Genomic DNA, 23,667 nt, shown 5'->3' on the forward strand with positions numbered 1-23,667 from the left:
CCACTGTGATGCGGCAGCTAAAAATGCCAAATGTGATCCTAGGCTGCATCAAGAGAAGGACAGTGTCCCTATGAAGGGAAGTAAAGACCTCTTCACCAGTTCTGGGCAAAACTCCTCAAGAAAAGAGTACAGTAGAGTCTCACTTATCCAAGCCTCGCTTATCCAAGCTTCTGGATTATCCAAGCCATTTTTGTAGTCAATGTTTTCAATATATCGTGATATTTTGGTGCTAAATTTGCAAATACAGTAATTACAACATAACATTACTGTGTATTGAACTACTTTTTCTGTCAAATTTGTTGTCTAACATGATATTTTGGTGCTTCATTTGTAAAATCATAACCTAATTTGATGTTTAATAGGCTTTTCCTTAATCCCTCCTTATTATCCAACATATTCGCTTATCCAAGCTTCTGCTGGCCCGTTTAGCTTGGATAAGTGAGACTCTACTGTATTACGAAAGCACGAGATGCGTTGTGCACTCTCCTTCCCCCTCTGCCCTCCTTTCCGGCACATAAACAAGACTGCCAAGCGCCTTGAGAGAGAGCTTACAAAAATAGCAAAATCAATACGAGGCTCCTCACAGAGGCGCTCCTAAAAACAGAACCCACGCTCGAGAGACGGCTGGCTGCTCGCTCGCCTCTCCCCCCGCTTTAACCTCGACTTAAGTTTGGCGACAAGAGACCATGAATGTTATGTAAGGGGGGCAAAGGAGTGCACCGGGGGTTTGGAGCCGACGCTGGTGACGCGGCTCTCGCTTTGCTCTTCTATTATTTATTTCAAGGCATCTGGACTTTTTACAGCCTTGTGGAAAACAAGGGGGCCTGAGGAAAATACCAAGAACCAAAGGCTGCGGTTTGTGTGATTCTAGTTCAAGAATGGGAAAACTTGGGCCCTCCTTCCAGGTGTTTTGGACTTCAACTCCCACCATTCCTGGCCTCGGGCCCTTTCCTTTTCCTCCTCAGCTGCTTAAGCACTACAGGCTTTTAGAGCAAGCCTTCAAGGAGCTCTCCAAGGTGCTGAACCTGGTTTGCTGGTAGATTTCAGCACTTTGGAGAGCTCCTCTAGTATTATTCTTTATATTCTTAAGCTGATGGGGAAAAGGAAGGCCAGGTGTGTGAGGTATGATCTCATGGCTTCTTGGTTGGGCTGTTATATTCATACTTTGGACTTCCACCATTCCTGGCCTCAGGCCCTTTCCTTTCCCCCCTCAGCCGCTTAAGCGGCTGAGGGGGGAAAGGAAGGGGCCTGAGGCCAGGAATGGTGGGAGTTGAAGTCCAAAACACCTGGAAGAAGGGCCCAAGTTTGCCCATTCCTGAACTAGAATCACACCTCGAGGGGCTTTCCATACGATGCAAGAAGAGAACACGCTCGAGCCCTCCTCCTCCTCCTTTGCACCAATTCAGAAACATGTGCCTCCCTGGAGTATCTCTGTATAGATATATACACAATCTTTTTTATTTAAAAAGGTAAGTCCTCTTCATAACAGTACAGAGGTTTTATCTACATGACAAAAATAAACCCCAAACAGAAACCATTCGGGAACAGAACAGCTACAGTCCCAGGAACAAGGCTAAACAAGGAAACTCACAAGAAATAGCCTCTCAACCCGCAAAGGAAGCCATGCCTGGCGCCCCGAAGCGCTGGCCTTTTATGTATGGACAAGGCGCCTACGTCCACCACCGGACCCTTCTAGGAAGAAATTGGGAGCAGGAGCTCAGATTCCGATTTGCGTGGAAGCCCTCGGAAAAAGAGAGGGAGGGACGGAGGGGCCAGATGGTCAATCAGTCTGAAAGGGCACGGCCTTCTCACAACAGAGGCAGCCAAGATTGGCTGAGCAACGGGAGGCAGGGCAGGGCATCCTTGTGACGGGAGAGGAGGAACGGGGGAGGCGGGCGCTAGTAATGCCTCTGGTAGGAGCCCATGGCTGGCTGGCCGGGGGCTACGGCCCGGGCCTGGCTGACCGTCTGGTTGACCAGGTGCGAGAGGGCCGGTCCACTCTGGATGAGGGTGTCGAGGGCCTTCTGCACGCTGGGGTTGTCGAAGTTGATCCCGGAGGAGGAGGGGGCAGGGCGGGAGGGGCCGGTGTTCCCGGGGGCCGGGCCCCGGTTCTGGTACATGGGCTGGGAGGGCTGCAGCGGGGCCGGGCCTCTGGGGCCGGGGGCGCGGGCGGGGCCCTGGTGGCCTTGGAACTGCTGGGGGACCTGGGCCGGGGAGCGCTGCTGGGACGGGGGCATCCCTGGGCCGGAGCCGCCCATCACGCCCGCGGAGTGGTTCTGGGAGCCGGGCACCGGGGGAACAAAGCCCGTGTTCTGAGAGACCCCCATGCTGGAGCCGCTGTTGGAGGCGGATGCCGCCCCGCTGTTGAAGAGGCTGAGGATCTTGGCCTGGAGCTCCTGCTGGGAGTTAGGCACCATGGCGCTGGAGCCGGAGGGAGGCAAGGACTGCCCGCTCTGGTGGGACTGAGGGCTGGGCAGCGCCGCCAGGGAGGAGCCGGAGGGGGTGCCCATGGCCGGGCGGGGAAGCGGAGCTGTGGGGAGAGCAGAAGGGGAGAGAGGGGTGAGGAACAAGACCATGCAGTCAGAAATATCAAAAATTAACTACTGTGTTTCCCCGAAAATATGACAGTGTCTTATATTAATTTTTGCTCCCAAAGATGCTCTAGGTCTTATTTTCAGGGGATGTCATTTTTTCCATGAAGAAGAATTCACATTTATTGTTGAACAAAAAAAAGAACATTTATTACGATACACTACATAACTACTAAAATAACGTATAAATATTAAAATAAATATAGCGTCACTACTTCATGGATTTTCACTTTTCACAGGTTGTCCTGGAACGTAACCCCAGCAATAAGTGAGGGAACACTAGAAACCTGATCTGCCTTGCATGAATACTAGTGGACATTTACCACGAAGGAGAAGGTTGACTCAAGCGAGTTTTTGACTCTTCTCAGGAAGATCACACTTTACAAAAAGGTTATGATCTCTAACAAGGTCATGCCTTTCAAAAGGTTACGATTATTCCAAATAGTGTGAATACCAATGAATCTCCAAAAGGGCCACGCTTTTTGTAAGCAGAAGATAGATCTGGATCCTTGTCTAGAGAGCTTGATTGTCCCTTCCTGCCCGGCAGAAGGGGGTTGGGCTGGATGGCCCTTGGGGTCCCTTCCACCACTATGCCCCCTCCCTCCTTCCCTCCGATCCCACCCTCTGGGCCGGGGACTTGCCTGGCAGGGCGTCTCCGCTTGCCCGCAGCTGCCGCTCCTTGCGCTCCCGCAGGTAGTTGATGATCTTGTCGGTCTCCTCGGCCGTCAGGTAGCGGTTGTCCGCCAGCAGGTTGAGCAGGGCCTGGATGCTGGGGGGGTGTCCCCCGCGGGGCCCCTCCTCGCTCGACGGAGGGGGCCGCTCCCGCTCCTGCAGGACGGTCTCGTCGGCCATCTTGGCGGCCTGCCGGGCAATCTCCTCCCGCTCCTTCTCCCGCACCTCCACCTTGTAGCGCTCATAGTTCTTCGCCACCAGCACCATGGCATCTGCCTGAGGCATGTTGCGGTGCTCTGCGGCAGGAGAGAAAGTGTCAGTCGGGATGCTGCCCCAAGCACAAGGCTAGGGCCGTGTCAGAAATGCTCACAACCCCCCTGTGCCACACTTCTGGGCGTCCAGGCCCAGAGGAGCACAGATTCAAACTGCAGGAAAATGTTCTATCTGTGGCACCTGACCCCAAAAAGGATATCAAAATTTACCAAAGGAAAGAAGATTAAATGCTGGAAATGTGGAAGAGGTGAAGGATCATATCTACACATGTGGTGGTCTTGTGAGAAGGTAAAACCGTACTGGAGGGAAATCCACGACAAATGTCAAAAAAAATTAAAGATAAAATAAAAAGGGGTAATAAGGGTAGGGGGGGGGGGTCAGGGTCCTTGTTGATTCTTGACTTCCATTCTTCTCTATAAAGTTGTCGTAACTATTTGTATTATTTATGTTGTTGGTATCATTCATTTTTTGTGTGTCAACAGTTGACACTTCTCCTTCGCGTTAAGGGCTTTATAACAATATTCTTTCTTTCTTCATCCAGTCCTTTACCAGTGTTCAATCTATCCTTTTTTTGGCTTATTTTGTGTTGAAAAGAGGTTCCTGACAATCAGAGATGTTGAACAGTGAAACTAAAAGGATCAAAGGTCTGGAGACCGTGCTCTATGAGGAGCATTTTAAAGACCTGCGTCTGTTTAGCCTCCAGGAGAGAAGTTGAGAGGAGACATGATCGCCATGTAGAAATACATGAAAGGATGTCATAAGGAAGAGGAAGCCGGCTTGTTTTCTGCTGCCCTGGAGACTAGGGCTCAGGGGAGCATTGGGTTCAAATTATAGGAAGGAAAGGAGATCCCATCTGAACTTTATTAGGAAGAACTTCCTGTCTGAAAGAGCCGTTCAACAGGGGAAATCTTGGCATTGGAGTCATAGAATCCTAGAGTTGGAAGAGACCTCGTGGGCCATCCAATCCAACCCCATTCTGCCAAGAAGCAGAAAAATCTAATTCAAAGCCCCGCCGACAGATGGCCATCCAGCCTCTGCTTAAAAGCCTCCAAAGAAGGAGCCTCCACCACACTCCCTCCAGGGCAGAGAGAGACACAAAGAGAGTTCCACTGCTCAAACAGCTCTCACAGTCTGGAAGTTCTTCCTCATGTTCAGGTGGAATCCCATTTTTTCATGTAGTTTGAAGCCATTTTTCCATTGCGTCCTAGTCTCCAGGGCAGCAGAAAGAAAGCTTACTCCCTCCTCCCTATGACTTCCCCTCTCTCACCTCTTGACCCATGGCCCTCATCCTGTCTCCTCTCTGCCTTCTCTTTTGCAGGCTAAACATGCCCAGTTCTTTCATCTGCTCCTCATAGGGATTCTTGTTCTCCAGATCCTTGATCCTTTGAGTTGCCTTCCTCTGGACACATTCCAGCTTTGAATCAACATCTCCCTTCAATGGCGGTGCCCAGGATTGGACACAGTGTACATATTCCAGGTGTACTCCGACTAAGTCAGAATAGAATAAAGGGGCAGCATGACTCCCCTGGATCTAGACACTAGACTCCTCTTGATGCAAGCCAAAATCCCATTGGCTTTTTTTGCCGCCAAATTGCATCCCTGGCTCCTGTTCCCCTTCCTCCCCACGAGGACTCCAAGATCTTTTCCATACGTCCTGCTGTCGAGCCAGGCTTCGTCCCCCATTCTGTCTCTTAGCATTTCCTTTTTTTCTGCCTAAGTGGAGGATCTTGCATTTGTCCCTGATGAACTTCCTTTTGTTAGTTTCAGCCCAACTCTCTAATCTGCTAAAATGGCTTTGAATTCTGCTCTTGTCTTCAGAAGGGCAGAATATAAATAAAGTGTATTATCAGTATTACACAGCTGGAGTCAATTACTTACATACAGGTCATCCCTCATGTCCTAAATGCCCGCACCTTGAACTTTTGATATAGAACAAAACCATTCAAAATAGTCAAGATTTAAAGCTGGCTGGTAAATAACAACTGTTCTTGGGCCCCACAAACAGGACTGACTGCATCCCTTGAATCTTGAAAACAAATCCCTTCCTCCATGGTTCCAAGTCTACAAAAGATGGTCTATTGCCTTCTGCTTCTCTTGATTTTTTGATGAACGAAGGTATCTGCCTTTCAGTGTTTTAAGTGAACAAAATGCGCCCCTCCCCCCCAGCTGACCCAGCAGTCCACCAGACACCTTTTCCCCATGATAATAACTCTTTCAGGGCTGAATTTTCCTTCCGGGGGATAGATTTCTCTCACTTCCTGTTGTCTCACCCCCATTATTAACTATGAGTTGTTTGTAAATCGGATGTTTGTAACTGCCCGTATTTTGAATGGTCTTCAGAATTGCATTGTTTTCTAAGACCTTCTCACAATAAGAGAAAACCACCGAAATTACACACTGCTTCCTTCAAAAGCTCAGTAAGCAATTAGATCCATACTAAAGGCACAACTTCTGGGAACAATCTGTTTGAGTCCTCCAACAATAAAGTTCCAGCGCCTAAAATAAACAACTTTCTGCCCTGAAGGTGGAGATTGATCTGAGGGTTTCTGAGAGGCAAGAAAGTGAGCCAAGAGCAGGCTGTCTTCCCAGAGCCCCGACACAAAGCGAAAAGGTCATTCTTTAAAAGGAGGACAGAGAGGCCTAAGAAGCGAGGAGTGGCAAATGCATGGGCTCCTCCTGAACTACCCTCGCAGGTCTTTGTCACAAATATTCCCAAAGGGCAGCAGCAGGAATTTAAAGAAGACCATGGCTCCATACCCCCTGCTCCTAACACACACACACACGCACACACACACAAGAGGGATCTTGGGGCCCAGTCCCTTTGCACAGACTGGCCATTAACAGGAGCCCCCCCCCCCCCCGACCAGCCCTCCCCGTTCATCGTACCTTGAGGGGTGCCGAACATGATGTTGACAGTGCAGGAGTGGTGAACCTGGTGCTGGGGTGTGATGACAATGGCAAAGGCCGACCCGCCCTGGCTGATGTCATCTAGGGCTTGCTGCAGAGACATCTCTGAGTTGAGGAAGATGAGGTCCACCACCATGCCCAGGTCACGGATCTTGCGCCCCACAGACTCCGCATAGTCCCTGCGCGAAAGAAAGAAAGACCCACCCCGGTGAGGAGGCGAGCGCCCTGAAAGGCCTCCTGGCGAAGGACAGGGTGGTGCTCGGGGCCAGTGCTGCACACAGTGCCACATCTTGGGCAGGCCTTGCACCGGTGGAAGGGCAACCGGGGCCAAGGACAGCACTCAGGAAATAGGTCCGCTTCCCAGAACTGCTGGGTCTAATAATTACGTCTTAATTCAAAGCGTTACTTTGGGCAGCTGAGATGATTTTCCTAAAGCAAGCAAGGAAAACTAGTACGTTACTAACAAGCAGTGAATGAAATCACAAGGATTCATTACTCCAAGGCCCTCTGTCTCTCCTTCCACCACTGATGCTCCTCCCTCCTGTTGGGGCGTAGTGCCATCCCTCTACTCTCAAATGGTCTCAAAACCTCCAGGTTTCCCTCCTGCGCCTCCCCCTCCAGCACATGCTTGTTATTAGGCATGTGCTTTTGAACGACCCTTTGTCTGAACTCTCCGCTTTGGAAGGTAATTCTCCACTCTTACCTTAGCCCTAATCCATTCACTCCTGTCTTTGGCACCCAGCCTCTCTTTGCCTATGGAAGCAAAGGCCTCCCTCAAGAAGCACCACCCAGACCAAGTGGAAGGAGGAAAATTGGCCCCCATCCTGCCGGCAACAAACATCAAGCTCTTACTTGGTCTGCTTGTTGACCACAATCACTGAGCAGTCCACTGGGCGCTCCGCATCAATGCGCCTCTTGATGTCTTCAAAGAACTGGCGGTAGAGCTCCTCCCTCCGCCGCTCTTCGCGCTTCATGCGCTCTGGGGAGAAGAGGAGCCGAGGTCAGGGAGACATACTGCACATGCCCCCCAAATGCCCCCAGCCAACCCCCGCTGCTCCCGGAAAACTGACCTTCGGTGCTCAAGGGGGCCCTCTCCACTTGATCACGGTAACGGCCATAGTAGGGCTCCTCCCTCCGCCGGTAGCCGCCGTCATCAGGACGCTCAGGCCGCGCATAGCGGTCATAGCCTTCCTCCCGCCTGCAGAGCAGAGAGCGACAGGCCTGCGTACACACCCAGCACCTCTCCCGCCCACCCGCACGGGCCCAGAAGGCTCTGCTCCTGCTGCCACCACTCCCGCCAGCCCCTGCCACGTACCTGTAAGACGGGGGTTCCCGGGAATCCCTGTAGCGGTCATAGGCCGGTTCCCGGGGGTCCCTCATGTCCCTGGGGTCTCGGAACTCCCTGGTGTCGCGAGGGTCCCTGGGCCCGCGTGCGTCTCGCATACGAAGGTCCCGACCATCCCGGGAATCGCGACCATCTCGCCCGTCCCTTCGTGGGCTGCCCCGGATGGGAGAGCGGTCGCGCCGGCCATCCTTCTCTCCGTAGGGCAAGGGCTCCCTGGAAGAAGCACCAGGCAAAAGCCTTTAGACTGGAGATGACCATTGGGGTAGAGCTGCGCCAGTGCTGGCCTGAGACCTCCAGGAGGCAAAGCCCTACAAACACTCAGAAAGGAGATGGCCAGTGTACATCCAGGATGCTAACTTAAGCCTGTAAGTCTTGCTCCGGGTGGCTGATGGCCGACTGCATGGAAACAACATTCTGGGGAGAGGGCTGAGCTAGAAGTTTTTGCTCAAATGCCTAACATCTCAGGTGCAGGGTAGTTTGCTATTGAGAAACAATGGGTCATTTGAAGAGACGTAACTCACCTTGGTGGGAATGGGGCCACAGCCAGGTGCCCCAGAAAGCCAGCAATGGCTAGAAGCCCTCACCCCTTTTTGCCTCTAATTACTCTCCTGAGTGGGTTTTTCTTGAGAATGAGGCCCCAGATCATTAAACGCTGTGGCTGGCCAGATGGGAGTGGAATTGCTTTTGTCCTGGACTTTAGAGGTTCCCTTAAGAGTGGCTTTGATCATTCTACCATTAAGCAAGGCCAAGCATGAGCCCCAGGGCCTTGGGGTTTGGAATCCGCAGGAGTGGAAATCTCTCCTTTAGAAGAGGAAGCCTCTCCTGCCACCTGTAACACAGTGTGCCTTCCTGAGCAAACTTCTTGGAGGTCAGGCCATGTCTCCACGAAAGGGGGGGGGCCACTTCCCGGGACACCTGGAACAGCCACGGAGCAGAGTTTAGGAGTCTCTGCCCAATCGCTATGGCAAATCCCTGCTAACGTGGCACACCCGAGGAACATGCAGCCGTGGATCAAGAAATGTTGGCCTGGCAGACACTGCAAGGCGTTGCTGTTTTATAGAAGACAGACACCAAGGGGCAGGACCCTGAACATATTATTGAGAACACGGGAGACGGTGGATGCGCTTTTATTTTCCATTCGTTTCTAACACTCCCTCCCCCAGGCTTGGTTGCAGCTCTTGATTCCATGGAACGGATGGCTTCATATAAATGTGGTTTGAAGCGTATTTCACCAACCCCGCTGCGCTGCGCAAGTGACAAGGGAGCCCAAGAAAAGACACAAGAGGCAGAACAAGCAGATTACCCGAAGTGCAATCGGAGGAAGAGTGGGGAGAGAATAAAAATCGCACTCTCTCAGGATACAGCAGGGCAGGCTGCTGAGCAAAAGGCCGGGCAAGAAGTGTCCCCATGTCCCTGCCCCTTCTGGCTCCAGGGCAAAGCAATGCCCAAGCTCCCGCATGCGCTGTGCTCACAGGACTCAGGGTCAGGCAGCGCCCTGATACTCGCATGCGCTCTAGCCATTGGCATCAGAAGTGATGCACCAGCCTCTGCTTGCGCTTGGACCGCTGGCCAAAGTGGCAGTCAGGTACGGACTTGTGCGCCATGAGTGCACTGCCTTGCAAAGAGAGGATCATGAACCCTCTTCCTCGGGAGACGTCCTGCCCTTGTCTTCTGGGCCATGCAGTTGCAAAGAGAAGGCACGTGCCTGAGGGACAGTTGCAGCCTCTGATCTTGGGCGCAAACACCATTGCTGCCCTCTCCTGAAAGAGGCTCAGCCCCAAGGCGAACCCCTGGGACGCCACAACTGAAGGAAGATAGGCAGGCAGGCCAGCAGGCAACTGCACTTGTGCCGCTGAGCCTGGAAGAAGCCCGGTGGCCAACCATAGTGGCCACCTGTAGCCTGAAAGGAACTGGGATTCCTGTCAGGATTTCGTTCCACGGGAGCGCCACCCACGGCAGCAGAGGAAAGTGCCTTTCGGAGCTAAGCCCCACTTCACTTCCGAGGGGAACCGGTTGCTTCTCGGTACTTTACCTTCGAGATGGGCTGGACCGTGAGGGAGCTTTATTCATATTTCTTCTTTCCGCTGCTTTATTAATATCTGAAAAGAATAATCAACCCATCTGTTCAATAATATGAAACAAAGAAAAGGTAGTCAGCATATTGCAAAGAAAGCAATAACGATTAAAGTCCGTAAGACGGCGAAACGGACTCCACGCAATGAGACTTAAGGCAAACCTTTATTATTTCAGAGATGGAGGATAAAGAGGAGGACAGGTAGCAGAGGCTGAGGAGTCTCTCCATGGGAGCTCTGGGAATACGGCTACCCTTTGCTCTAACGGACCCCAGTCAGGCATGGGCCTCAAGAGCAAGCCTGCCCCAGGCCCTCTCGTCGTGAAGCAGGCTGGCCCCTTCGAGTCTCCACAGCCACACTCAGTGAGTGGTTGGTTGCGAGGGGGAAAAATCCCAAGAGGGAAGGGGTACAAATGTCACAAATTCAAGACAGCTTTCAGCCAGGGTAACAGAAAGGAGGACCCACTGGTAAATGACTGCCTCACAAAGGATGTGTAGGGTGAAGCCTCTCCTCATCCCTCAAAAGACATCAAGTGTCCAGCTACAGGAGCAGAGCAACGAAGGGCGTGCTCTTGCTATTTCGGGGGGGGGGGGGGGGTGTGGCAGAGAGACACTTTCACAAACCACTCCATTTAGGAAAAGGTCTTGTGTCAAAGTCTTGGTGGATGGGGACAAAATTCTGCTTCCACGACGACACAGCTCCCCTCTGAAGTTGCTTAAAAATAGTCACCAACAATGTCATGGTTTAAACCATGCTGCCTGGACAAATAGGGTGCACTATTTCATTTGCTTGGTCAAGTAAAACATAGTGGCCCCCCAGGACTGACATGGAGGGCCACGCTGGAGGGCACTGGACCAGACCAGGCCTTGTATGCAAGTCTGCAAAGTACAGGCTTCTATCAGACAGCAAAGGACGGCACCACACAAATAGGAACCCCAACGTAATTCCTCATTAGACCGGCTTCCTGGGCTTGGCAGACACAACTAGAACTCTACACTGTTCCTCTTTATTTTAAAAGCAGGACAATAATTGTGTTCTTTTATTTCCCTTGCAGCTACTTCTTTCCTTGAAAGTGAAGGGGAATAGAAGAGGGAACCTTATAACCCTCACCCAATATGTTTGCTCTTGCGGGAAACATAACCATTTCTTCTTTGGACGTCCGGTGTGGCATTATTTCCTATTCCTTTATCCTGCCTAGATGCCACCTCTTCTCTCACAGGGTGTGCGGTGCCAGCCTTGGCTTTCTCCAGTGAAGCTCCATCACTCCTCCCAATCAACTACACCAGACGGACCTGGCAGAAGGGGCACCTAGCAGCTTCTGGAGGATCCCATGCTGCCCTGCCCTCTTTTACGAAGTGCATTCAGTGTGCTGGGGTAGCATGTTCGTCTGGGGAGTCAACAACTGCTCAAATGTATAGCAATTCTGTCACAATATAATAGACATGTTATTTTCCTGTGGATTTGCTCTGGTCAAATGAAAACAATTGAGAACTCTGGCCAGTTGTTCAGGCACTTGCAAGCTGTCACAATGAGAAAAGCAGCCAATATTTAGAGCATAGCCATTTCAACAGGGGAAGTTCAAGCACTTCTGGAAAGGTCCAAATGAAATTGTTTCCCAATAACATGGGTTAGGAGGAGGACTGAAGGCTGGACATGTGGTATCTCTAGGTATCTTTGTCTTGTGCAGAAAAGGAGCCCTGACAATATTAGCTTTCCATCAGGTAGATGCGGGGATGGGAGAAACCCAAAGCACCAAATCCTTTGCATTGTGCCCAGATGTCAGGCATTCATTCCCGAGATAGAACCTAGCCTATTGCAGAGTCCTACAGCTGGAAGGTGCCTTGGGGCCACTTTTTTCTCAGCTCCCTTATGATTTGATTAAGGGATAAAAGCAGGTTATAAATAATTATAATAGCAATTGTTCTGTATAGGAAAACTTGCCCTAAACATCCAGAGTTTCCTCTTAAGCTTCTATTTGAAGTCTTCCAGCAAGGAAGGGCCTACATTCTTCGCCTCCAGGATGGACTAGCTGATTAACCCTAAATTTATCCGCTGACAACTTTATATCACTCAATCCTCTCCTCACCCCTGGGGCAGCATACAGAGTTGCTCTCCTCCATTCCACACCTATTTAGGTAGAAGAAGAGTCCTGTTGTGTTCTCCTCCTCACAGTCTTCCCATTGCCATTCCAAACATACCTTGTTTCAATGCCTCTGGCCGATATCTATCTGGGAAGAGTGGGGCCCATAACACTGGTTGAATGATTTGGCATGAGATTTGGGACTATTAAAAAAGGCATCGGAACTTAGTGTCAGGACTGCACAAGAAAAACTTACATTAAAAAGGATCAAAGGTATCCTACTTTCGATCGAGAGAAAGTGCATTTCTGCAGTACTTTCCAAGTGACAGTAGCTTTGTGTATTGCCATAACATACATGGTTTAATGGAGGAATTAGGGATTCCAATCTATAAAGCAACTGAATGGTGAGGTGTGTCCTTCTCCACAACTGCAATTTATTTGGTGCAGTCCCAATTGGCCATTTATGTCCATAGATTAAACATTCCAGGAAAAACTAAGCATAAATGCTTACCCTAATATCTATGCTTGATAGCAGAACTCTACTAGTACACAATCTGACTTACAGTAACAGTATATAGCCTTTGTGTTAATAAAATAACTCTAAATAAACAGTATATTCAGGTAATTTTTGTTTTTTTTCTCTTCATATGGACATTTTGTATTATTTTTGGGACAAAGGGAGGGTATCCTATACCTTAAAAACTTGCCGTGACAGAAAAAATCTTGGGTCATTTTTGGATTCAAATGCCAGAAGTTAAGTCAAAAACAAGTATCAGATTTAACTCAACAACAGTTGTGTTCCCCAGTGAATAGGACACAGTATTCTTGATGCAGCAGAACTATACAAGCCAATCACTCTGGAAACCAGGGATCTATCAATGAGGCCAAGAATCACCTTCATTGAGCAGCTGCTTCAAGTTTTTCCCAGCCCATTCACATGGACAGTGTCTGCTCCAAGAGATGCAGATTGAGTATTCCTTATCTGAAATACCTGGGACCAGAAAAGCTTTGGATTTCAGATTTTGGAATGCCCAAGCTTGTATATACATACATAAGATATATTGGAGACGGGACTCCAGCTTTCCCAGAACGTATTTCATAAGGCAGGGTGGTAGTTTATTTGTTCTCATAAAGATAAAAGCCCAATAGTCAAGATGTGGGGCTGGAGAGAGAATGAGGATCCGTGAAACGGGAATGACCACGGAGGAACGCCACACACGGAGGAACACCACAGACGCTACATGAAAGGCGGAAGCAGGCAGCTGGTAGCAAATAACTTCGGATTTACCTTTGAATCAACCTCAGAATAGAAACAATGCAGAACACAGGAAAGATTTCCAAAAGAACTGAAGTTATTAGACACAAAACAAAGGCGCTTCTTGTTGAGCATTTATATCTGTATTTATTATGTATGTATGTATGTATGTATGTATTATATCTGTTTGTATCTACCTGAACATTAGGAAGAACTTCCTGGTTGTAAGAGCTGTTCAACAGTGGAACTCACAGAGTGCAGTGGAAACTCCTTCGCAGGCTTGTAACAGAGGCTGGATGGAAATCTGTCTTTGTACTTTTCCTGCATGGCAAGGGGTTGGACTAAATGACCCGTGTGGTCGCTTCCAACTCTATGATCCTATGTATGCATTGACTGCATTTGCGCCTCACCTATCCTTGCACAAATGAACTCAAGTGGGCACAGGTGGTTCTTTTTGGTAGCCAATATGCCGACCCCTTTGTCACATCGACTTCCCAGATCATTTCCACGGCTTCTGCCTTCCTCCCCAGGGCTCACACAACTTCAAAATAGCTCCTTGAAAAGTAGTTCAGCTGTGAGTAGACCTGCTGACAAATCCAGAGGTCTACTTGGTAGGACTACATCTACCCTTGAGTCTTGTCCTACAGGAAAGACATTTTATGTGCCTCAGAACTCTGACAAAGGATAGTTCCGCAGACATTAACAGACCACCCTGCATGTGCTTTCTATAGAAGAAACCTTTTGCAAGATTACCAAAGCACTTCCAAAACCTGGGCAATCCCCACTGAAGTTGGACATGGCAAAAACTATCCAGAGAATCACATCCTCTTCACAGGAGTGAAAGGTGCTACACACAAGAGCATGTAACATCTGAAGTGAACTGGACTGAGAAAGAGATCTGTTGCTTTTCCATTTGCAGCTCATCTTGGAGCAACTTTAAATAGAAGTAAGTACACGCTGTACTATTTTAACATTTGCTGTGACATGAAGGTTATTCTAGATTCCTTTTATCTTTAAAGTAAGATGTTTTAGGGTCAATGGACCTAGAAACGCCTGCGCCAGAACCAGAATGCAGTCCCTAGGTGCCTAGATCTACTCAAGAAGAGATGAGCAAACAGGGACGGGTGCCAAAGGTCACCTATCATGAGCCCTGTGGTTCCTCTCACTTTTCCTAGCCATCTCTTATTTCCCTAATAATTGACGGGGGCAATGTCCTGGTTCTGAGCCCATTACGTCCTGCTGTCAAAGTCACTGTTCAGCATGATTTTACGTAATTCAGGATATGGGCATGGCCAATGGCAATATCCGGTTAAGACCCAAGAGTGAAGAAATACTCTGCCAATGTGACATATGCATCCATATGTGATGCTTTGTACCACACTGTTCCACCACATTAGAGATTCTTCTTTAACTCTGCCACATTGCCTTTAAATCAGTCAGCCATCTGCAGACTGAACTCGTGTATCCCTCCTTGGTGTCTTCCCATTCAGTCTTCCATTTTATTTGCGTAACTGCTAGTGAAACCTTTAACATGGCAAACATGGAATGAAATGTATTTGCTGACTTTGGGTGATTTGCTTCCTGACACCTGTAACACCTCCACATATTTAAAACAGTTCTCAAAGACCTTTTATTTTTCTGTATTCCTTTTCCACTGTCCAGGCCAACATCCTTTGCCATGAGGCCCAAAGTTTCTTTTTGCTCATGAAATTCTGTTGAGATCAGGTACGAGCCATCCAGCATTAGGTGAGACTTCAAGTTCCAGAGACATACAGCAGCAGTTTCCATGTTTAAATCCCACCAAGATTCTTGGCTCTCAGTCAGGTCTAAGGACACAAAGTGCCTTCTACTTATCTCTTCCACAGCTCTTTCAAGGACCACTTTTATCAGACGAATGTGGTGCAAAATTTCCTTGGGAAAAGAGTAGCATTAAGGATAACTTCAACCTTTTCTTAACAAATCTGACTCTTCAAGAGGTCTTTAAATACACCAATTGTTTCAAGTTTCCAGCACAGGACATCTTGAGCTAAAGACCCACCAGATGGCTTTTATTTGTAGAATAAGCCAGGGTGTCTCCAAGGGATTAAAAATGAGGACGACAGCAACAAAGGTCTGTTTGTAGGATCATAGGTTAAAATAAAGAGAGGGAATATTTACACAACAAAGCAGCTACCAGGACACATCATTTTCAAAAAAGAAACACCTGCCAAGATTAATATTCAAAACTTATTTTATTGAGCAGCAGACCAGAGAGTCTCCTCATTGGGAAAAAGACATTACCATGCACACCCAGCCACAGCTTTTCTCCCTTTCCCATCACAGCTACTGAAGACTAACCCAGTGACTGACTGATGAACAGCCAGTTTCCCAAGGGAGCATATTGTGCAAACAAACAGCACCACATTATATTCTGAAAGCTACTAGGGAAGCATCCTGGGTAATGTATCTTTGAAACAAGGTGTTGCTGTGATTGCACAGCTTCCAAATAAAAAGATATAGGACTAACTGCTATGACAATCTGCAGAGTCCGTAAGTGGCAAAGACAAGAGCCCAGGCTGCAGGCAAAAGCCTATAAAGAAATAAACACTCCTTAACCCAGTATAAACAGAATGGAAAGATTGGGAAATAAGCGCAAAAACAGTTTCTGATATGGTTTATTTCACAGCATGACCAATAACATAATGTTATAAGCAACAAATATCAAAATAGCTAAATCCGCAGAGTAGACCTGTTCTACTGTCCAAAGGCAATATCTACATTCTGCAAACCCACCTAGTCTAGTGTAGTCTCGATTTATGGCACACTACAAAAAACTACAATGTTCACCCACAACTGTCAGGGAGGCTCAGGGTGCAAGAATTCTGCTGCACACACACCACTGGGACTTTTCTCTCTATAACCATGTTTTAGTATTTCCTTCATGACAACACAAAGACCTTAATATCATTTATTTATAGCATGTATTAACCCAGGCTTTCCAAAAGCAGACAAAATCAAACAGATAAAATTTCTCTTTCAAAACAGATGAGCAGCAAATTGAAAATCCAACTACCTTCCATCTGCTAGAGTATCAATGGCTTCCATTTCCAGTTTAACTATCTACCCAAAGGACAGTCCCAGACCTTTCTGCCTCCAGCCTAACAGCACTCTCTGTGTCACCCAGTCTTTGCCCAATCTCTCCTCCACAATGGAGGAGTGAGACCAAGGCACTATCAGTTTGATTTGCATGTGGAGGGGGGAAGGAAGGGTGGGGAGTTTCCTTTAGGGACCTTTCATTCTTTCTTTTCTTTTTAATCAATCAATTTCCAGTACTGGATAATATGCAAAGAATAACTGAAAGGGTTTAGGGGGCATAAATGTTATTTTTTAAAGGAATGGAATTAATTTAGAAAAATGCAATGCAAAACGGTTTGCTTTAAATTGATTAAAAATAGGTGTTGTTCCTTTTGCAATAATTTGTTCTTACCTAGTTGGAAAGGAAATTAGTGTGAGGTAGTTACTTTGAAATACCAATTATTTTTTCTTCAGTGTCCTTGGTCAAAGCTCCAAATAACCCCTCCCAAACAAGTCTGCTTAGCTGTTTCCTAGTTATTTCAGTCATTACTCTGCTTTTTCTCCTGGAACTACAAGATTAAGGCAGTTTTTTCCATGGAGGGGGAATCAAAAGGAGTTTTTAATCTTTACCAATAGGAAATTCCTTGTCTTTGAACCCAGTTCTTTAATTCCTATGAACTATTCTTTTGCAAATTAAGGTTCCTATGCATTTATTATTTTGCAAAATAAAGTTTTTAAGTAACTGGTTTTAAGATTTTTATGTTTTAATTATTGATTTCAATGTATATGTATTGTTTTTACCCCATGTATGTATATATGGCATCAAATTGTGCCTTTTTTGTGAGCCGCCCTGAGTCACCTTTGGGGTGAGAAAGACGGGATATAAATGCAGTAAATAAATAAATCAGAGGAATATGAGCTCATCTCTCTCCAGCGAAGCCATTTTGGAGGTGTACTGACCATATCCCTTTCTGAAAAAAAGGTCCAGATATGCCTTAGGACTTGGCCCAGAAAAGGATGGAACTTTTGCCCTAGACATGCCCATAGAGGGTGGGGCCTTCTGCTTCAGCAGTGGGGGTCCCGGCTTTATTGGGGCCAAAAAATCACTTGTCATAAAGAATGCAAAGTTCATAGCATCTAGCCCACTCCTACCATGGCTCCCCCCCCCCCCCGGTTTATGGGCAGCACCACTATCAACATCGAATACAGCCAATCTGCCCCATCAGCTTCTCTGAAAAAGGGAATTCAAAGTAGGTCGCATCACAGGTGCATGTATGTATATGTATTACTACTACTACTATTTCTTAACCGCCTCTCTCCACAGATGAGGTGGGGAATAACATGGCATTAAAATACAACACATACAACCAGTTAAAAATATGGAACACACGAACAAATTAAAACATCAGTTTAAGAGTGTGCAAGATCAATACACAGGCAAACAATTGGTCCATAGTGTAAATTCATGACCTAAAATTCATAATTTAAATACCATCTGTTGGAAGAGACACATATTTCTTGTTAAATTCAAGCAGTGCATCCAGCTGAGTGGAGTAAATATTTCCCTGAGGTGGATTACACAGGAGGAGGGGACATTGGGCCCAAATCATGCAAGTCATCAAAGGTAAGAATCAACAGTTCTCTGTACTTTGTCCAAAAACATAACTGGCAATCCGTTTAATATAATATCAATCACTCCAAGATGTTACAGTGCTCAATCTGACTAATAGAAAATATAGCTAAGAACAATTGTTAATATGAGCATTTAAAACAACCTTCAACATGATCCTGTTGGTGAATATGAGAAGCAGACCCAGTTAGTTGGAGCGTAATATTCACTTTGAAGCAAATCCTCAGCTGAAGGAACCCACTTTCCCAATGCAAGACGAATAGCGGATAAATATCTGTGATATCCCCCAAGATTGATAGACTGACTATGCTGATTAATGAGAAATCTTTGATCAAATATTGGGACTTGCTCATTTTCACAATAATGATGGGGACAAATGTCAACAATAGGATTAATGAATAAGAAGAGCTGTACCAAAAGTAGAAATGTGATTACCGTATATATTTGAGTATAAGTCAACCCAAATATAAGCCGAGGCACCTAATTTTACCTCAAAATACTGTAAAAACTTATTGACCCAAGTATAAGCCGGGGTGGGAAATGCAGAAGCTGCTGGTAAATTTCAAAATAAAAACAGATACCAATAAAATTACATTAATTGAGGCATCAGTAGGTTCAATGTTTTTGAATATTTATGTAAAACTATAATTTAAGATAAGACTGTCCAACTCTGATTAAATCATTATTCTAGCCCTCTTCAATGTAAATGTGCTTACATATCCTTCCAATAATAATAGAGTAAAATAATAATGTAGTAATAACAGTAATAGTTAAATAACTGTAATAATAAAAAGAAAGCAAAATGATAAATGTTATAATAAGAAATAATAAAATAGATAAATAAATGAATAAATAAATAAAAATAGAGTAAAATAATAAATGTAATAATAGAGATAAATAATAAATGTAATAATAACAATAATGATAGAGTAAATAATAAATGTAAAAACAATGAGAAGATTAAAATAATAAATGTAATAATAGCCCATGACCAACTGAATATACTGCAGGGGTTAGTGAGAATGGACCTTGCTTTGGGAGTTATAGTTCACCTGCATTCAGAGAAACTGTGACCGCCCACCGACAATGGGCTGACACCAGACTTGGTACAGAGAAGCCCCATGACCAAGTGAACATATTGCTGGGGTTTCCCAATATGGCCAACTCTACATACATGCAGGAATTTGGGGTTATTGCCTAAGGAATCCCACTCACTTCAACCAACATGGCATTAGAGTACAAATGACTACAATTACCAATACACCTTGCATTCACCAATGACTATCAATAAAGTGCAGGGGCAATATTTGCAAGTATGCAGTTAGAAATTTGAAAACAAAGGCTTATCTCATGGGCAATTATACGTCACATGCTCCAGTCGGTAAAAGCATCTGAACTAAATGTTTATACAGAAAACAGACAAACCAATCAACTAGCTTTACAATAAAAAATAATTTTGGGTATAAAAAAAAAAACCTCTTTCCCCTTCCTTTTATTCAACATAGACACAGCAAAACAAGGAAGCGAATTGAATGATGTGTTTTCTCAGTGAATCTATGTTCGCAACAATACCATAATTTACTTACATATTCATTACATATCATACTGAGCCACAGCAAAGCATGGCCGAGTTTAGCTAATAAAGAATAAGAGGGAAGACTGGGGTGGAAAAGGGGGCCTAGAAAGGGGGGTGGGAAGGACTGGGGAGAGCAAAGCCTCTACTCCATTCTCAGCAGAGGAACCCAGCTGGCTCGCTCTGCCAAGAGAGGAGAAAAAGGTGTGCGCGTGGGGTGAGGGAGGAGGGAAAGATGCATGCAGGGTGAGGAAAAGAGAGGGAAAGGCACGCATGGGGCAAGGGAGGAGGTAAGAAAGGAGAGCTGGGTTGCTATGGGGAGAAGTGAGGGTCCGACCATGACACTCACCTGAGTATCAGCCGAGGGAGGCTTTTTCAGGCTAAAAAAGGGCTGAAAAAAATCAGCTTATACTGGAGTATATATGGTATATATTAGCCTCTAAAGGAGTAGAATAATAAGGAATAAAAATAATCAAACTGTGAGCATGAGTTTTATAAATTATTTCCTTTCCTGTTTGTTAGAATAGTTTGTGCAAATCTACCTGAATAAAATCTTTTTATTCAGGCAGGGTTTTAAAGGAGGAGATTTTATAGATCAAGTGCGTTTTAGCTCTGAACATGTTTTTCTCACTTTTGAAAGATTTTAACCGTTAATTTTTACTACTGTTAATATTTAACTATATTTCAATGTTTGTACATTTTGAGGTTTTAAATGGTATTGTGCTTGGTTTTACCTTAAGTTGCTTTGAATCCCGTTTGTAGAGGAAGTGGGGTATTAATAAACATAATAGGTGTGTTTTGTCTTTTTGTTTTTAGTTTTGTAGTTTGTTGTAGTAGCTAATAATAATAATAATAATAATAATAATAATAATAATAATAATTTTGTTTCTTACGCACCTCTTGAGGCAGTCCTCAATCCTTATGAACAGGATTGGTTCTGTAGGTCTGTTTCTAAGGTGAATTTGTATCCGTCAGAACAGGGACATTTTTAAAGTGTAACTCCAGCCAAATATATATATATATTAGCTTTGGATGGCATAAGGAAGGGTTAGTACTCCTGTGGTGTTTCCTTTGCAGTCTGTGCCCCTGTTTGGAAGATTCCCCCTCACTTTCTATCCCTGTGATGATGGGATTTTGAAAAATGTGGCTTGTTGTGGGAACAAGGATTGGAGACAAGGCCTCAGTGGAGACACCTTTCCCCCGTGATAATAAACAATGGGTTTCCCTTTTTCCGAGGGGAAGATTTCTCTTACGTTCTGTTGTCTCAGCCCCGTTCTTCGCTAAGAGTCAGGTGTTTGTCACTTGGGGACAACTTGTATTATTTTTTAAAAATATTTCTTTGTATTATTGCTGTGCTTTCTTTTATTTTTTTAAAAATAATGTTACAAAGATGAAAGCATCCTGGATTGGCCCGAAACCCCCTTCTTTGCAGCACTTGGCAAATGCAGATGAAACTGCATAGATAAGTCTGTCACAGACCGCAAGAGATGGCCATCCAGGGAGAAGAGCTGGGCGGTGCCTGTGAAGCATGCACTTCCATGCTGCAGGTCAGTGTTCCCCAGACACTGGTCTTCCAGGAGTTGGGGATTATTATTATTGTTTATTGATACCCCACTATCTCCCCAAAAAGGACTCAAAGCAGCTTGACATAAAAGCACTGGTGTCTAATTTAAAATACACAAAAATTAGAACAGAATTAAACACAAACAAGATTTAAAAATTCAGTTAAAAACTATCAAAATATGTTCAAAGTTAAAAACCATAGCATCCCCTGAGTAAATCTTAAACACCTTTGTCTTTAAATGCCTATTTTAATAAAAAGGTTTTAGCTTGCTGCCAGAAGAACAGCAGGGAGGGGGCCATTCTGGCTTCCCTAGGAAGAATAAATGTAATAGTAATAAAACTTTATATTCCACCCTATATCCCCGGAGGGACTCAGGGCGGATTTCAAACATAAAAGGCAAACATTCAGTGCCCGAACACAACAACAATATACCCATAACTAAAACTGACAACCCATCATAGAAAAACAAATTATAGCTAAACAACTAAAATTTAAAAAAAAATCTGCAACCTGTTATAACAGGCATAAAACAAAACATCAAACATCGAACAGAAGAAGGGAGTTCCAGAGTAGTGGGGTAGCCAGTGAAAAGGGTTTCAGTTCCCAGGACCCCCATTAGCGGTCAATGCAGCGGACCTTGTCTAAGTGTTGAAAGCCAAAACATCTCCAGGACTAGATTTTGATAATCACTGGTGCAGATGTGGAAATGAATTGGTTTCTGTTAACGTTGTGAGCCACATTGTATCAGATAACGGAGATGACTGCCAGGTATATATTACACTATGTAACACTGATTTTGTTTGCTCCAGGGTGATAAATGTCATTATTTCCCAATTGATTCTATCATAAAAACATGGGAAAAGTTTATTAAACCGCAAACACTTTGGGTTGCTGCGAGTTTTCCTGGCTGTCTGGCCATGTTCCAGAAGCATTCTCCCCTGACTTTTGCCCACATCAATGGCAGACATCCTCAGAGGTAGTAAGGTCTGTTGAAAACTAGGCAAGTGGGGTTTATATACCTGCAGAATAATGTCCAGGGTGGGGAAAAGAACTGTCTGCTTGAGGCAAGTGTGAATGTTGCAATTAATCCCCTTGATTAGCATTTAATGGCCTTGTAATCAGGCAAGCCCCCACCATGGTAGCACTCAGGAAGAGCTTGAAAACCTGGCTCTTCACTCAGGCCTTTGGATAAAGATTGCTCATCCCCATAACAATCCTGTATCCGCGACCATTACTGCACTGGTTTGTACTTTTTACCTTTATCAACTGATATAGACACAGGGTCTATTCCCATCCCAATTTGCACTTCCAAGAATTTGCAGCACTTTATCAGTTACGTCGTTTTTACAATATTTATATGGTGCACTTTATCCAGTCTATTTTACAACCTTGTTTTAACTCATGTTTTTATTAAGTTTTTGTCATTTACTTTATTGGCTATGGTTACTGGTTATGTTTAAATTTTTAATTGTGTATGTTTCTTGTCTGTTGTTGTGTTTTATATTGTTATTGTTTTTATTCGGGCTTGGCCCCATGTAAGCCGCCCTGAGTCCCCTTTGAGGAGATAGAGGTGGGGTATAAAAATAAACTTGTTATTATTATTATTGTAGATTCAAGGCCTGGCCGTTTCCTGCCTGGGGGAATCATTTGTTGGGAGGAGTTAACTGGCCCTGATTGTTTCATGTCTGGAATTCCCGTTTTCAGAGTGTTGTTCTTTATTTATTGTCCTGATTTTAGACTTTTATTATTAAGTAAAGGGATCCAGATTGTGTTCATTTTCATGGTTGCTTCCTTTGTGTTGAAATTGTCCAATGGCTCCTCTGTGTAGCCTGACATGGTGATTGTTAAGAGTGGCCCACCATTTCTGTGTTCTCAAATAATACGTGGTTTTTGTTCTTGGGTGATATATGTCAGTATGTCCTAACTGGTTATATCGTAAAAAAACACTGGCAAGGAGGGACGTCATCAGGAGGGGACGAGGGCCTCTCCCTTGCCGCGCACAACCACTGCGCAGGCGCCTCAGAGGCAGAGCCAAGCCCGGCCGCCATCGCTGCCGCCGCGCATGCGCCCGTTGGCCATCCGCTCTCGCGCATGCGCACAGCTCGGTGGGGGGAGGTTGAGGGAGCGAGGGTGCGCGCGCACTCCCGCCTCAGAGAGTAGGCTCGGCCGCGCAAGCGAACCAGTCAACCAACCGTCGCGCAAAGGTCCCTTTCCCCAGCCTCCCGCTTTGCCCTCCGCGGCCCCGCACTCACCGAAGCCTGCGCCGGATCCTCACAAGCGGCGGCGGCGGCGGCGGCGACAAAAAGGGCGCCCAACGGAAACAACGGCCTCTCCCGCTCGCTCTTGCTCCTCCTCAAGGCGCAGGCGCACAAGCTGAGCGATGATTGGCCGCTCGGGGAGGGGCGTGGCTCCGCTGCTTCTCCAATCACTATTATGGCCTCTGCCTGCTCCGGCCAATCACGCGGCGGGGGCGTGGCTACGTTGAATTTTAGTAGAATAATCAGTGTCATAGAACCCTAGACTCGGAAGAGACCCCTGAAGGCCACCCAGTCCAACCCCCGACAGATGGCCAGCCAGTCTCCGCTTTATTATTATTATTATTATTATTATTATTATTGACACAACGACGTTGTATGACACAGCAAACAAGA

General features: G+C 46.0%; 1 protein-coding gene across 2 annotated transcripts; it reads right to left on the reverse strand.

Annotated features, from left to right (window-relative positions):
• Positions 1-1,434: 1,434 nt before the first annotated feature.
• On the reverse strand, positions 1,435-23,416 carry ncoa5 (nuclear receptor coactivator 5). Of its 2 annotated transcripts, XM_008122714.3 has the most exons (8): positions 23,269-23,416; positions 9,821-9,887; positions 7,759-8,001; positions 7,514-7,641; positions 7,296-7,422; positions 6,423-6,622; positions 3,233-3,559; positions 1,435-2,530 (listed from the first exon to the last, which is right to left on the reverse strand). In XM_008122714.3, exons 2-8 carry the CDS (start codon positions 9,856-9,858, stop codon positions 1,899-1,901), a joined length of 1,695 nt encoding a protein of 564 aa, XP_008120921.1. In that variant the 5' UTR covers positions 9,859-9,887; positions 23,269-23,416; the 3' UTR covers positions 1,435-1,898. The 2 variants fall into 2 exon arrangements, with proteins under 2 accessions (XP_008120921.1, XP_008120922.1); XM_008122715.3 differs by lacking the exon at positions 9,821-9,887 and having other exon boundaries at positions 23,269-23,402.
• Between the last annotated feature and the right edge of the window lie 251 nt (positions 23,417-23,667).

The sequence above is a fragment of the Anolis carolinensis genome, chromosome 4, assembly GCF_035594765.1.
Source record: "Anolis carolinensis isolate JA03-04 chromosome 4, rAnoCar3.1.pri, whole genome shotgun sequence".
NCBI classification, from domain to species: domain Eukaryota; kingdom Metazoa; phylum Chordata; class Lepidosauria; order Squamata; family Dactyloidae; genus Anolis; species Anolis carolinensis.

Excerpts from the sequence above, each read along its gene's own strand:
- ncoa5 (XM_008122714.3), bottom strand. The coding sequence starts at position 9,858 with ATGAATAAAGCTCCCTCACGGTCCAGCCCATCTCGAAG. Across the intron at positions 7,423-7,513 it reads GGCCCCCTTGAGCACCGAAG|AGCGCATGAAGCGCGAAGAG; the intron begins GTCAGTTTTCCG and ends TCTTCTCCCCAG. Across the intron at positions 2,531-3,232 it reads AAGCGGAGACGCCCTGCCAG|CTCCGCTTCCCCGCCCGGCC; the intron begins GCAAGTCCCCGG and ends CTCTCCCCACAG.